The 13,940-nt window shown below is 35.5% G+C and overlaps 1 protein-coding gene across 5 annotated transcripts in view; it reads right to left on the minus strand.

The window, feature by feature from the left end:
- pde4ca (phosphodiesterase 4C, cAMP-specific a) overlaps positions 1 to 13,940 on the minus strand; it is a 50,622-nt gene that overhangs the window by 16,452 nt on the left and 20,230 nt on the right. The window contains exon 1 of one of the 5 annotated variants that reach the window (XM_051875741.1): positions 10,979 to 11,663. The exons of 3 other annotated variants lie outside the window; for them this stretch is intronic. In XM_051875741.1, the coding sequence (XP_051731701.1) occupies positions 10,979 to 11,106 (128 nt within the window). In that variant the 5' untranslated portion in view covers positions 11,107 to 11,663. Of the gene's footprint in view, positions 1 to 10,978; positions 11,664 to 13,940 lie in introns of those variants that run through there. One more of the 5 variants, XM_051875752.1, reaches the window with a different exon arrangement.

A 13,940-nucleotide genomic window follows, 5' to 3' on the forward strand; every position in this document is an offset into this window, starting at 1 on the left:
TTAGATTTAAATAGCTACATATATATTTAGTCATCTAAATTTAAGCAAGTAAGATATATGTTCAGTATCACAGTTTTGTCTATACCAAAATTATACAGTTAAATTTTTCACACAAATAATTTTTGAGTGAACTATCCCTTTAACCGTGTTCAAATGCACTGTTATGACAATTGCCCGCAACATCATTCCCACCAATGAGTCCAGATGGTTAAAGATGTGAAGTTAGATGAACTGGTCCTTGTGACCAGCCTTTTTGTTTCAGTGCTGTGGAAAATAATGGGCTGTTTTTCTGGGAATAGGATGCCTCCTGTGGCTCATGATAGAATACGCATGTATGAATTTGGCCTTTTCAGTCAAGACATGATGACAGTATATAGCAAGTACAGAGTATAAGCATATGAGTCTTACCGCACATCGTGACTACAACCAACTCAACTTGAAGATAATTATAATAATAAAAATAATAATACTAATAATACCAATAATAATAATAAAGGTGAGTTGGTTATAGTCACCCTTTGTCTTAAGGATCATATGCTTGTACTATTCTTAGGCTATATAATAATAATAATAATAATAATTAGGGATGCACCGATATGATTTTTTTGGGGCCAATACCGATTTTAACAAACAATTATTGGCCGATACCGATACTGATATTTGTCACTTCCTCTCTTATTTGAAATTTTGTCATCAAAATAGATAGTATTTTGATCATGTTTTAAAAAAGCAAAGTTCAAAAACACCTGCATTTAAAATATACTAGCAGGTTTATTGCTGCATCATCAAATAATTTTTAATGAACATAAACTGGATCCATTTAACATTCAGCATACCTACATAAAGACAACAAAGATACATATGAAATAAACAGTGCTTTTTAGGTAGGTTTAATAGTTTTCAGGTACAGAAATAAAGTAGACAAATGTAAAATAGCACTGCATATTCTTCACTGTATAAATTAAATACATATTAATCCTTCTTTATTGTAACAGACTTTATTGTGATTAATCTTCTAATTTGTTTTTGTATACATTTTAATATTTTTTGTAAGTTTAAATATGTATAAGATCTGCACTCTCCCCTTTACCAAGGCGGGACTCTTATTTTGACGGGTGTTCTAGTCTACAGACTGACAAGGAGTGCACGCAGTTCTTCAGAGTTATTTTGCAGATTTAAAGTTTGTCCGTTTATTAAGCACCCCCCGAAAAGGCATGTATGTATTTGTTAACTGTTAGTTGTAATAAGTGTTTTGAGTAATTTGCTGTATGTTGATGATAATGCAATGGAGAGAGAGAGAATTTAATGCGCACTTCTTGTGCTCTGTAATGTTTAGCTTTTGTGGTAATTTGTTAGGAGTGAAAACGGACGCAATAAACTTAATAAAACATCAGTAAAGTTTTGGTCATCATTCGGATGGGGTCCGCTACACTTATGAAAGTTACAGAAGTTATTTAGTCAAGAATAGTGTGCGATCTTTTGTTATTTGATTAACATTTAAGTGCAGACAGCAGCGCTAGGATTACGCAACAGTCATTATACAGCTCAGTGCCTTCACGCAGTTAATTAATAAACCATCAGTTTGTTATATCGACCTTTTTCCTGCTACAGCCGATATGCCGATGGTTGCAAATTGAGCAAAACTCGGCCGATAAATATCAGCGGCCGATACATCGGTGCATCCCTAATAATAATAATAATAATAATAAATTAATACAATATTAAAAACAGCTAAATTTATTATTATTATTATAGTAAAAATTAAAGTAAAAAGCTATCAGATAAAAATCTATGAAAATTCTATACAAGTAGTATCACTGATCAGTCTGTAAAAGAACTCTGTCAAACAACTATAAAATACATTGCAGCTAGAGCTGCACGATTAAAGATCGCAATCTCGATTCAAACACCCACATGACAACAAGAGCAAGTGTCATGTAACTATGAAACAGCTTCAGAAACAGTATTTTCAACCACAAAGTATTATTATTTCCAGGGGTGCACATAACTTTTTTGGTCTGGTTGTCAAGGGAGCACCTGGAGATGTTGCTTGGTACTCACACTTTACGTGACACACTTATCCTAAAAGCTGTCCTCATCACTATCTTCTTTTCTTTTGAATATGGTAGATGATGATAATGATTTTTTATTTTACTAACATTAATGACACAGACAACAGCAAAGGCTGCTGTCACTTTAAGAAGGAAAGCACGCACATCCGGTTTCTTTCTCAACTGTTTACTTATGACATAACCGAGAGAATACTTGCAGACAGGTATTTTGACATAATTTTGTGTGTATGTGTCCGTTCAAGCGCAAGTAAATGCGAAAGAGGAATTAATGGGCTATATGCACGGTTACTTCCTGGTTGTCGTTAAGCCAGCTCGGGCATTTCCGGTGAACTGTTAGCTGTTCATTCTGTAGTCGCTGTACATTGACACAAAACCATCAATGGTTGACTTTTTAATGTTGTATTCATATTTTAATGCACTTATCACATTTACCTAATTTGCCAATAAACCAGTTTTACTGATTGCAATAAAGACGAAGCTATTTGAACAGTTTTAAAACGCTGTGTCTGTAATTAGACACACACACGCATTTTTTCCCCCAGCATGTGATGACCACAAACATTATTTGTTCATCCTTCTGAGATTGTCCCCATTGTAAAACCGAACGTTTCAAAGTGTAGGAAATTCAACATTTGATAGAAAACACTTATTTAAAAATAAAAAAGACGATAATTACCACTTTAACCAGCAGGTGGCGGCAAAGTAGCACTTATTTGCGCATATATCAGCCATTTCCTCTAAACGTTTTTCACTTCGTTTTTGACTAAATATTAAACATTATAAAATAACTAGGTTTAAAAATACATTTTGTCGATGTGAAGTATGAAGTACTCAAAAAAATTTAAGAAAAACAATAACTTTTCTTGTGATTCATGACAGAAAGCGAGCACCGCGTTTTCCCTTTGTAATTACAACAGTTGTCAGTCAGTACGGCGCAAGACCAATGATTTCGGCACACTTGTAAAAACACATTTTATTCAATTAATCTATCTAAAGTACACAATAAATATTTAATTTTTGAAGCTTTTTTTTCACATAAAAGTGTGAAAACTGATGGTCGAATTGAATTTAGCCGAGGAGGAACAATGAGGTAGGCCCACGTCTTTATTTATTTATTTTTTATGCCGTCTTACGTTTGAATAACTAAATTAATGCTATGCCTGACTATTTAAGTGACTATATTCTTATTATAAACTAAGTATTACACTACTGATGCTCAACACACCAGCAAATGACATCCCGCCGGAAGTTTTCGAGCTGGCTTATATTAATGCGGAAGTTCTAAAGAACGCTCCGTGCATATAGCCCATTCGGTGTTCGATCGCTGTCTGACTCTCTCTCTCTCTCTCTCTCTCTCTCTCTCTCTCTCTCTCTGCGTGCGCGCATTTCGGCGGTGTAAGGCTGTGCGCACAGATAACAGCTCGCGAGTCCCGATTTTCGCCTCTTCTTCCGCTTTTAAAATCATTTCAATGTGTTAATTGGCGAGACAAAACACGTCCAAATGGTAAACTTTCACTCTATGATGGTTAAATTTAGCAGTTAATCCGCAAATCACATGCGTGCCGATCCGTTGCACACTTAATAATTAAAGAACACACTTATCATCATAACTATCATCATTGCTATCTTACCAGAGATGGAGAAAAATCCTACTCCAGTAAGTAAACGTGTCCCTGTGAACCGGTCCTCAAAAATGTTGGTACTCAAAAGTGCTTCCCTCCATGTTTTCTGGTGCGCATCGTTTATTTTTACGGCGCATGCGTATCTGCATACCACTTATGTGCACCCCTGATTAGTTCTGTGTTACAAATATTCATATTATAAGTAGGCTACTGGGATAAAAGTTTATATTTCGGATATAAACACTGATGTCTATGGTACCGATTAAAAATATATTAAATCACCTTCAACGCGCTTCAACGATTGTATCATTACATGATTATGCCGCCAGATGGCGACAAGTGACTTTTAAACAAATTTATTTGTCATTGAATCATTGACTCAAGAGATTCGTTCAAAAACGCTGTTTCATCCAGTAATGAAACAAGTGAAGTATTTATGAGTGAGTCATTTAAACCGATTTTTTTTTTTTTTTAAATAATTCATTCAGCTTAATTAAACATTTTAAATAGGCTGCAGCAATGAACATTTTGTCAGAACCTCTAGTAAATTAGATTTTTTTGTTAAATTGTCTGTTCAGAATCATGTGAGAATCATGATCCCTGCTTGAAAAGAAAAAGAAAAAAAACGTGATTCTCAATTTATCCAGAATCGTTCAGCTCTAATTGCAGCTGAAGTTAAAGTTTAATCATTTCTGGAAACATGTTTCAGAATGTTAAATTTAGCATCTGGTGTGTTGTAAACATTTACATAAACAAAGCACTGAGAAACAGGTTAGTGCTACTGTAATCAGTCAATTTCAAAAGCTAGGAAAACATTTTTACTTTCGACTTTAAAATTAGTACAATTAAATGTGGGAACCTTTCAGTTTTTACTCAAGTATGTTTTTGGCTGACACAGTATTATTTTACATCCCTGGCTTCAACTCAGCTTATCATGGCCTTTAGGAACAGGTTGAAATTGACTCTAAGTGGAGAGACTAACTTGCTACAATGGCTTCGAGCAGAATCTTTCAGAGCACCTCCAGTGTGAGGAGTAAAAGAGCTGTTACTAAATCCTCTACAGTCGAATGACATGCTTGCATGTTGACTGTCAGTATCTAAACACTTGACACCCAGCATGCGTCACGAGACACTGGTGCTACGTCAGTCCTAACCCAGGCACATTACAGGGATACACCAGCCCAGCCTGCATGTCTCACATTAGCCTAATGCAGAACAATCACTAATCTATAGTCAAAACATCTTAGGAAAAGCAAGAACGCCGGCTCCACACTGAGGCATGTTTGTTTACATACTTTAATGCAGCATTTTATGTAAAGAAAAGAAGAATAGAGGTGGAGCCACGAGTTCATATGTATCTCATGTAGACGTTTAGTCTCATAGTTGAATAACCAGTCCACTGGGACGCAGCCAGAAGGCTGTTCATCCTGTTCCTCTCTCCATTGTTTCCAATCAACAAGAAAAAATGACATTTAAGAGAGTCACAAAGTCACATGACGTCAATGAACACCCAGGGGCCCAGACATTCATGAACATACCACAGGAGATTTGGAAGACAGCTGTTGCCTTACAAATAAAATGGTTACCATGTTGCACAACACCAAAAGTAGCACTGTAGCGAGATTAAAAGCACAGTTATCCACAAGTGAACATGCATTTGAGTTTTAAAAAGACTCTTCTTGGTGCTTCACGTTGAGATTGAAGTCTCACAGAAGCACAACGGGAGATGTTACCGATCTGATGAAGCGGCTAATTACAGGGTCATCCAGCAGGTCACATATTCATGCGTAGACACTGCGGGCAGAGGATGTGTCCTCAATTGTTTAATCACCGTTTCTGTGCATGCTGCCTTTTCCTAATTGTGCACATAAAATGTGGAGCACATCCATACCGGTAAGAGCTGCAGAGATTGTATAAAGATTTCTGAGGCACAATAGGGTGCACAGAGAGAGAGAGAGAGAGAGAGAGAGAGAGAGAGGCAGTGCTGTGATCTCAGCTTTCCACTGAACATTTATGGTCAAGATTAAAAATAAGCTTGGTTTGTCTCGGATTTAGACTGACATTTTAAAACATGAGTGGGGGTTAGCCAGAATTAAGTCATAGACATTTGAAGGCGCATTACACAGATATTTCCACATACATTTTCCTGCTAAAAAGCAAACTGGTGGTGACTTTAATATACGTTCATATTACAGAAAAAAGTGCTTCCAATCACAAAAAACTACTTTTGTTATAGTTAGCATAAACACACCTAATGTGGGCACATTCAGCCCTGTTAATTAGTGCAATAAAACTATCTGTCTGCACTGTAAAAATATGCATTAGTTACTTGACCTATATTTTATATTATATACCTATATTAGACTTTAACATTTACTTTCATCATTTTGTACTAATTTAGTCAGGTGGATTCAGAATAAAATATTAATGCACGATGCATGATTATGACAAAAATCATAATTGTCGATTATTCCCTTGAAATTGTAATTGTGATTATTAATTACGATTATCACAAGTTACTCTGAATGATATTTTGAATAGCTTTATACCATTGTTTGAAGCAACTGCATGAGATATTTTTACATGAAAATAAACAAGCTGAAAAAACACTCTTCCTGAAAAACTTCTATAGCATTAAGTCAACTATACATTGGTTTGGTTTCTTTTTTAAATAAAAAAGTAAAAAATATGCATGGTATTATAATGTACTAAAACTAAAATTAAAACAATGGGAAAAAACCATTAAGATAACCCATAGAAGAAGAAAAAAATCTTAAGCACACAGAATAATGTAAGTGGACTTTTTTTTGTAATTGCGGCTTTGAACGATTACATAATTGTGGCATCCATAATTGTAATCATGATTAGAAATTCGATTAATTGTGTAGCCCTAAATGCACTACCATTCAAAAGTTTGGGGGGATTTTTTTGGGGAAAAAAAGCTTATGCTCACCAAGATGTTATTTATTTGATAAAAACACAGTAAACAGTAATATTGTGAAATATTACATCTGTTGTCTATTTTAATATATTTTAAAAAGTAATTTATTCATGTGATGGCAAAGCTGAATTTTCAGCATCATTACTCCAGTCTACAGTGTCTCATGATCCTTCAGAAATCATTCTAATATGCTGTATAATTTGGTGTTCAAGAAACATTTCTTATTATTATCAATGTTGAAAACAGTTTAACAGTGCTTTAATATTTTTGTGGAAACCGTACATTTTTTCAGGATTCTTTGATGAATAGAAAGTTCAAAAGAACAGCATTTATTTGAAAGGGAATTATAAGTAAAAAGATTCCTTGCTGAATAAAAGTATTAATTTCTTTAAAAAAAACAACAACTTTTGAACGGTATTTTATTTCTGACTAATATTTTATATTCTGACTAACACTTTTTGCATTGTGTGTACGATCCTGCGTAAAAAACACTCACTAGTAAAATAACACTCATATATCTTACCAAACTATGTCTTTTACCAAAATTGTGTAATTTTACAAATTAGCATTTTTTGAAAGCAAAAATGAAGCTTTCCATTTTTATTTTATTTTTTTTTACTTTAGCAATAAAATAATAATACAGAATACATAAGAAGAGGGATTTTTATATGGGTAATATCCTTAAAACAAAAAATGTAGAGGAAAATACATGGCAGCCCATGCATTGTGCCAGACCATCACTACAGAGTTAACCAAGTGCATCAGATTTTCCATGCAGGGTCTGTGACGGAGCACTTCTGTGAACACAGCAGAGGGTCTCTCAGAGGGCAAGGATGGGGCTCAGTCTGTTATCCTAGGATCATTTTGTGACCATAAGAAGAAAACAGAACAGCAATGCAAAATGCCCAGAGCAAAACATACATTATGAAAGTAATGAAAGTGATGGGAAAGCTAATCAAAAATAGTCATACTATGGAGAAAAGGGATCTGATATAGCCTTAGAGACACGATAAAATCACATGATTACAGCCGGATTCAAAGATAGCTACAGGTAATACTGTGAACTGTGTCCGTACAAACACTAAGAGCTACATAACCCCATGCGTTTTAGATAACACTAGCATCGTTTTGTAATAGGTTGACTTAAACTGAAAATAGCTGTATCTCTTGGGGGTGAAAGTAATCCCATGTGACACATTTCACTTAAAAAAAAAAAAAAAAAAAAAAAAGAGCAAGAAGAATGAGCTGCAGATGTTCAGACGATTGCAATCTAACACCGCCAAGGCACCGGCCAAGAGGGAGACAAATGGATATTCTCAAAGAATGTTTTACAGCAAACCTCTCTAATAAAGATTAAGAAAACACTAACACAGTTCAACATATTCATCATTACAGAGCAATATTCTGTCAGGTCACACAATTCAGCAGCTCAAGGCCAAGTGCTTAGATAATGACCTTAATGTGCTCCAACCAGACCTTTGCATTTAGTAGTGTTGCCTGAACCTCGCCGCTAACATTTAACAGCAGAATACGTGGCACTCCCAGCCTCGAGTGACTATAATCCGCTAAGACCCATAAATCATTTTTCTGGACATGAGGCTCTAGAAAATATGTTGAACAGTTGACAAATGGTTTACAACCGTTTACAGATCCTGACAATCTACACAAAAAGGAATTACGAGCAGAAGCAGATGTCTGCACACACAATGTACAAATGAGTGATGCATTTACACGTTAGTGGCTTTTTGGTATTGGCCATCACACGTTTTAGTTGAACTTTGATATTTTAAAGATTCTAATGATTAGTTTTACAAACAGCAATGTAATAAAACTAGCATACAAAACTGATGTTTCATAAAACTTGAAATGTTTGGTCCCATGTGAATTTCGCCAAATCTTCTAAGTATGAAAGCCTGTTTCTACTTCAAAGTAAAAAATAAAAAGGTAATTGTGTTTAAGTTTAAAGGAAGAAATAAAGTCACAATTGTCAGATATTAAAATGAAATTTTTAGTTACAATTATGAAAAGTCAATCAATTGTAAAATTAAAAGTCATATTGTGCGATTTAAAATATAATTGGCATATATATAAAACCGAAACTACAAGATTTAAAGTCACATTGTGCGATATAAAGTCACAATTGTGATATATAAAGCCAAAGTATCTTGTAATTTAATAACTATTAGATTAACCAAGGTTGTGTTCTTAAAATCTGAAACAATATTTCAGCACTATAGCTTTTGCATGGTACAATATACAGCACCTCAGTAATACGCTCCCTTACTGATTATTTCCCTTTCCATTCAAATAATCAGTTGTAATAAAAGTTTTGTTTTTATCCAGGTCTCTAACTCCCAAATGTCCTGTACTTTATCTGATAAACCAAGAAAATAAATGGTGGAAAAAAATGGAAAATCATGTTTTTTTATCTGTAATCCTGCTGTCAACACAGACATTGATGGCTATGCAAGTGGGAAACGTCTGTGTGTGTGAGTGTGTGTGTGTGTGTCCAAAAGAAGTGCACTGTATCTGAGTATGTCTGCGCAGCCTTGCTGATACTGTGGGAGGACAGAGGCTTCATGGTTCACTTTAAATCAAAAACCCCTCTGACTAAAGCAGATTTTCTCTTTATTTCATAAATCCCATACTTCCCTAACAAAATTAACTACTCTATCAGGACATGGCACACTGTGTCTCGTAAGAAATTCAAATGAAAAAGATTTTTCTGTAGATGGCCATGACACAATTATGATTAGATGGTAGCCTTTTTCTAAATCCAATATACAAGAAAATCCTGCCAAACATTCACAGAAACCTTTATTACTTCACTTCAGGCTCTATCTGAAAGCATTTTTATTTGAATAATAACTGGTGTGCAAACGTACATGCAAACACCACTCACTGTCGCTGTTTTAAAGTTGAAGTGTCATTTTTTTTTCTTTTGCAGGATCAGTATGAAAACGCAACTATAAAATAAGTCATCTGTATGTTTATTTCCATGAAAAGTGTCAACACTGTGACTACCAAAACTTTGCTCTGTTTATTTCAGCATCCCTTCATTGCAACACTGGCTCAACCAGTGGTGTAAGTTTGGAGATGTTTTGTTTGCCTGACTGACGGCAAATAGGGGGAGCATTCAGGAAACCTGTTTGAAAACAGTTGTTATTTTTGTAATTCCTTTTGGTAGCAATAATGCAGTAGAAAATACGTTTCAGCTTCAACTTCTGTAACAATCCAAACGTATAGTATAGTCCTGGTACTGTTACAGATAAAGAGCTTTTTCCACTTACAATTTTTTTCATTGCATATTCATTTTTATATTTCTTAATGCTATTGGTTAATGGTTTATAGAGAAAATCATAAATAAAATAACTTGACATTTATCACGTAGTCCTCATGAATTTCAGGTGAATTAGAGGTGTTATATGCTGGATGTTCTCAGTGAAACAGTGAGCAGGGCTGTTTGGCATTTAGTGGAACAGTTACAGATGAACTGATTTCCAGACTGTGTTACAATAAATGCAAAAGCAGAAAACTATCACGATTACTGATTGCGCACACAGAGTAATGCAAAACCCTGGCAGAATAACTGCTCATTTATCATAGTGCTTTACTGCCATCAGACTGAAAAGAACTAGTAGATCTTGTCTGAAGCAGTCTGAAAAGAGTTTCCATGGGTCAGAGCATATCAACAGGTTATTCCATGGACACAGTAGAAGATTTATTCAGCCAAACCACATGACAATCTGTCTCTGTCTCTACACCAGGTGTAAAGAAAAAAAAATCCAGTTATCAATACAATACAGTCGCACAAAACAACCTAATTTTGAATTTCAACAGCCTTAGATTGAAGTTAAAATATACAGTGGGGTCTGGGATTCTAATTTAAACCTGACAATAAACACAAAACAAATAGAATTTTGAAACAAAAAAACCCCAAAAATATTAGATATTTCCTATAATATTTTTAAATATTAAATAGTCAAGATTATGCACTATTTCTCGTTCACTAATCAACTAATTAAATTGTGTCAATGATCATATGACTCTTTGTACAGACGGTCAGATGTTCTTGCTTCCATTGAAGATCAAGATGTTCTTTGGATCATCTCAAATCATTCTGAAGAACATGAGCATCAGGTTTAACACAAACTTGTGAAATTTATGCAGCTCAACTGCTGCTGTTATTTAAGCAAAAGAGAGACAAACCAAACATACTGATACGAATGTTAATTTTTAAATGTATCTTTCACTCAAGAGCATTTTCATGGGCTTTTGGACCCCACTGTATTTGACAGTAATGTTGACTAGAATCACATATATAAATCATCAAAGTTTATTACCGCCTGCGTTTCTGCACAATGTCGATGGGTCTGTTGACGGCGCATGGGGATCCATACAAATTCCAGTTCCGTGGCTTTAATGCCCGATCAGCTGAGAAAGAGAATCCACAGTTTGCCGGTACACTCATCTTGCCGGCACACTCATCCAGTGATGTCTCTCACGTAATTCCTTTATACAAATCACACAAATATACGTTCTTTTCACTCTTTTTTTTTTAGGTAAGCATTGTTCGTGGATCAAAATGACTCCTCATTGCCTCTGGTTAATAATTACATCTCAACTGAAAATCTGGAGGAAAATGAGAAAAAAGCAAAGCATGATATATCCACTGTATTCTTCTAACCGTCCATTAGCTCTCACCTCCTCTGTGACACCTCTGCGAGTAAACGGGGATGTGAGCTTGAGTGACGAGCCTTGTCAAAACCCATGCTTCACTCTGATGAAGCATGTGTCCAACTTTAAGAGATGCTCAGGCAACATTTACACATGGATCTTCTGCTCGATCAGCTCCCGTCTAAATTCTCACGTAGACACCTCTAAGATCATCCTTTAAGTGAAGGTATCTCAGGCTTCTGTTCTGCTCTGCTTCTGTGTGGTAGCTGGACTCATGTAGGAGAGTCTATGCCATATTTTAGCTAGACTCTTTGGCCCACTGCTGTCCCACGGCTGGAGCTCGCCTTACTCTGAGATCACGCTCAAGAAAGAGGGTGGGACCAAAGAAACATAATCCCTGCCTCCTTGAGACATTAACTCTTTCTTGCTCTGTCTGCAGCTGATTAAAAGCGCTGAGTAACATGAAAACAAAGCAGAACTGTTTGTGTTTCATGTGGACAAAACTAACCCCCAAATAAAAATAACTATTATTAGTTATAATAAAACTTTACTTTAGCTTTCATTGTAATAATTACTGGAATGTCATAATTTCTGATTATACTTTTGAATTATCGAAACGAGAACATACATTATTAACGCATTTACTGTCACTATTCCAGAATATTAAGCCTATAAGTCATGCGTCGATTCAGTCTTCCACATATTTTGTAGCTTATAGAAACAAACAAATTTAAAGGCACTGAAAAAACAAGGCAAACTGCACCTTATCTCAGTGTTTGACAGCACTTTTTGTGAATCAGAGGCTGCTCTTTGAAGTCCTGCAAACCTAACGTCCTCCATCACCTAGTGTATGCTGAGTTTGGTTGATTGATAAAAGTCAGAAGGCTAAAAACTATATTTTGAAAAATTTTGGTGGGATTCCCCCACCCACATGCAAAAATTCATGGTTCGTGACACTCATGGTGTGTGGCATATTTTAGCTTCAAAACTAAGAAATTTGACAACTGTGGTGCACTATTCATTTTGTACCTACAATATTCTAAAATTAGAGTAAACTTATAATTACCTACGGAATGTGTAGAATATAGGATATCAATAGAGAATGTGCAGCTGACATCACGGCGTGTTGAGTTCTGTGTCCCCCGGTAAATATCGCGTACCGTGGGGTAAAATCTGCATTTTTGGCGGGGTTCCCTTAGTAAAATTTGCATTCCAGGGGGCTAAATACCATGTTATTTGGGGTCGCTTCAATCTGCGGACATGAAGAACAAACCACTGGTTGAGGGGGCGACGAGAAGACGCCGGATAGCAAATCTATTAATAATGTCACAGATTAAACCCACTGCCTATCACTCAATAAAATAATCACATGGCTGAGTGTTTTTGAAAGTTTTGTATTTTGTTTGGTTTAACATTACCTTTGCGTATGACTCTCACAGTAGGGCTGCACAATTAATCGAATTTCTAATCGCGATTACAATTATGGATGGCATGATTTAGTAAACGTTCAAAGGCGGGATTACAAGTAAAAAAATCCACTTACATTATTCTGCGTGTTTTAGAGGTGTGTTATGAGAATGTCACGTTGTGAGAGGCGAATCATGAGTTCACGACCACTACAGAGTAGGGATGCACCGATACCATTTTTTAAGGACCGACTACGAGTACCGATACTTTTTTCTAGTACTCGCCGATACGGATACCGATGCCTATACATTTATTAATTTCTCTCTCTCTCTTTTTTTTTTTTTTTGGTGATGTTGCAGTTTTCCAAGCACAACACAGTGAGACTAATGAATGTAGGACAGCTTCTTTATTATTACTCTAATGAAAAAAGTAATAATTTTTATGTGCTTGTCACAAACTTAAAGAACGAAAATTTCACAGTGTCCAATAACCTTCAAAGGGCATGATTACCAATATTTAATTGTTGTTATATAAAAAGAAATTTACAAACAAATTACAAACAATACAACAAATACTATAGAGATACAAATTAAATAAACTTGTTTTTCAGATACAGTAGGTTTATTTACCATGTATACATTTATTTAACATATTTTGTTGTTTTATTAAAGGGGTGGTTCAATGCGATTTCACTTTTTTAACTTTAGTTAGTGTGTAATGTTGCTGCTTGAGCATAAACAGTGTCTGCAAAGTTACAGCGCTGAAAGTTTAATGCAAACTGAGATATTGTCTTTTAAAGTTATGGCAGTTTAACGCCTACAAAAACGACCGGTTTGGACTACAACGAGCTTCTTCCCGTGTTGGTGACATCATAAACCCTGCAAAACACGCCCCCGGGAACACGCAACAAAGTGGGCGAGGCCATGTCGCGCAGCATAATGGAAGCGGAAGAGTTGTGTACACCGGACGCGAGCGATGCGTCAAAAGATAATAGAACCCGTTATAATCTGTGATATTTTCTACACTGGATGCGGCGCTGAAGACAGCTTCCAGAATCTACACTTCAGAATCTTTATTGGCTTCAAACTGTAAGTATGTTTTATTGTTTGTACATGTCTTTTAAACGTATAGTTCTGTTGCTATTTTTGGTTGCATCAAGGACGTAAACAAAGACCAACGCGTTTTTGCTTCGCTAGCCAGTTCAAACAAATTTCAAATCCA

This window comes from Ctenopharyngodon idella, chromosome 2, assembly GCF_019924925.1.
Source record: "Ctenopharyngodon idella isolate HZGC_01 chromosome 2, HZGC01, whole genome shotgun sequence".
Taxonomy (NCBI): Eukaryota; Metazoa; Chordata; class Actinopteri; order Cypriniformes; family Xenocyprididae; genus Ctenopharyngodon; species Ctenopharyngodon idella.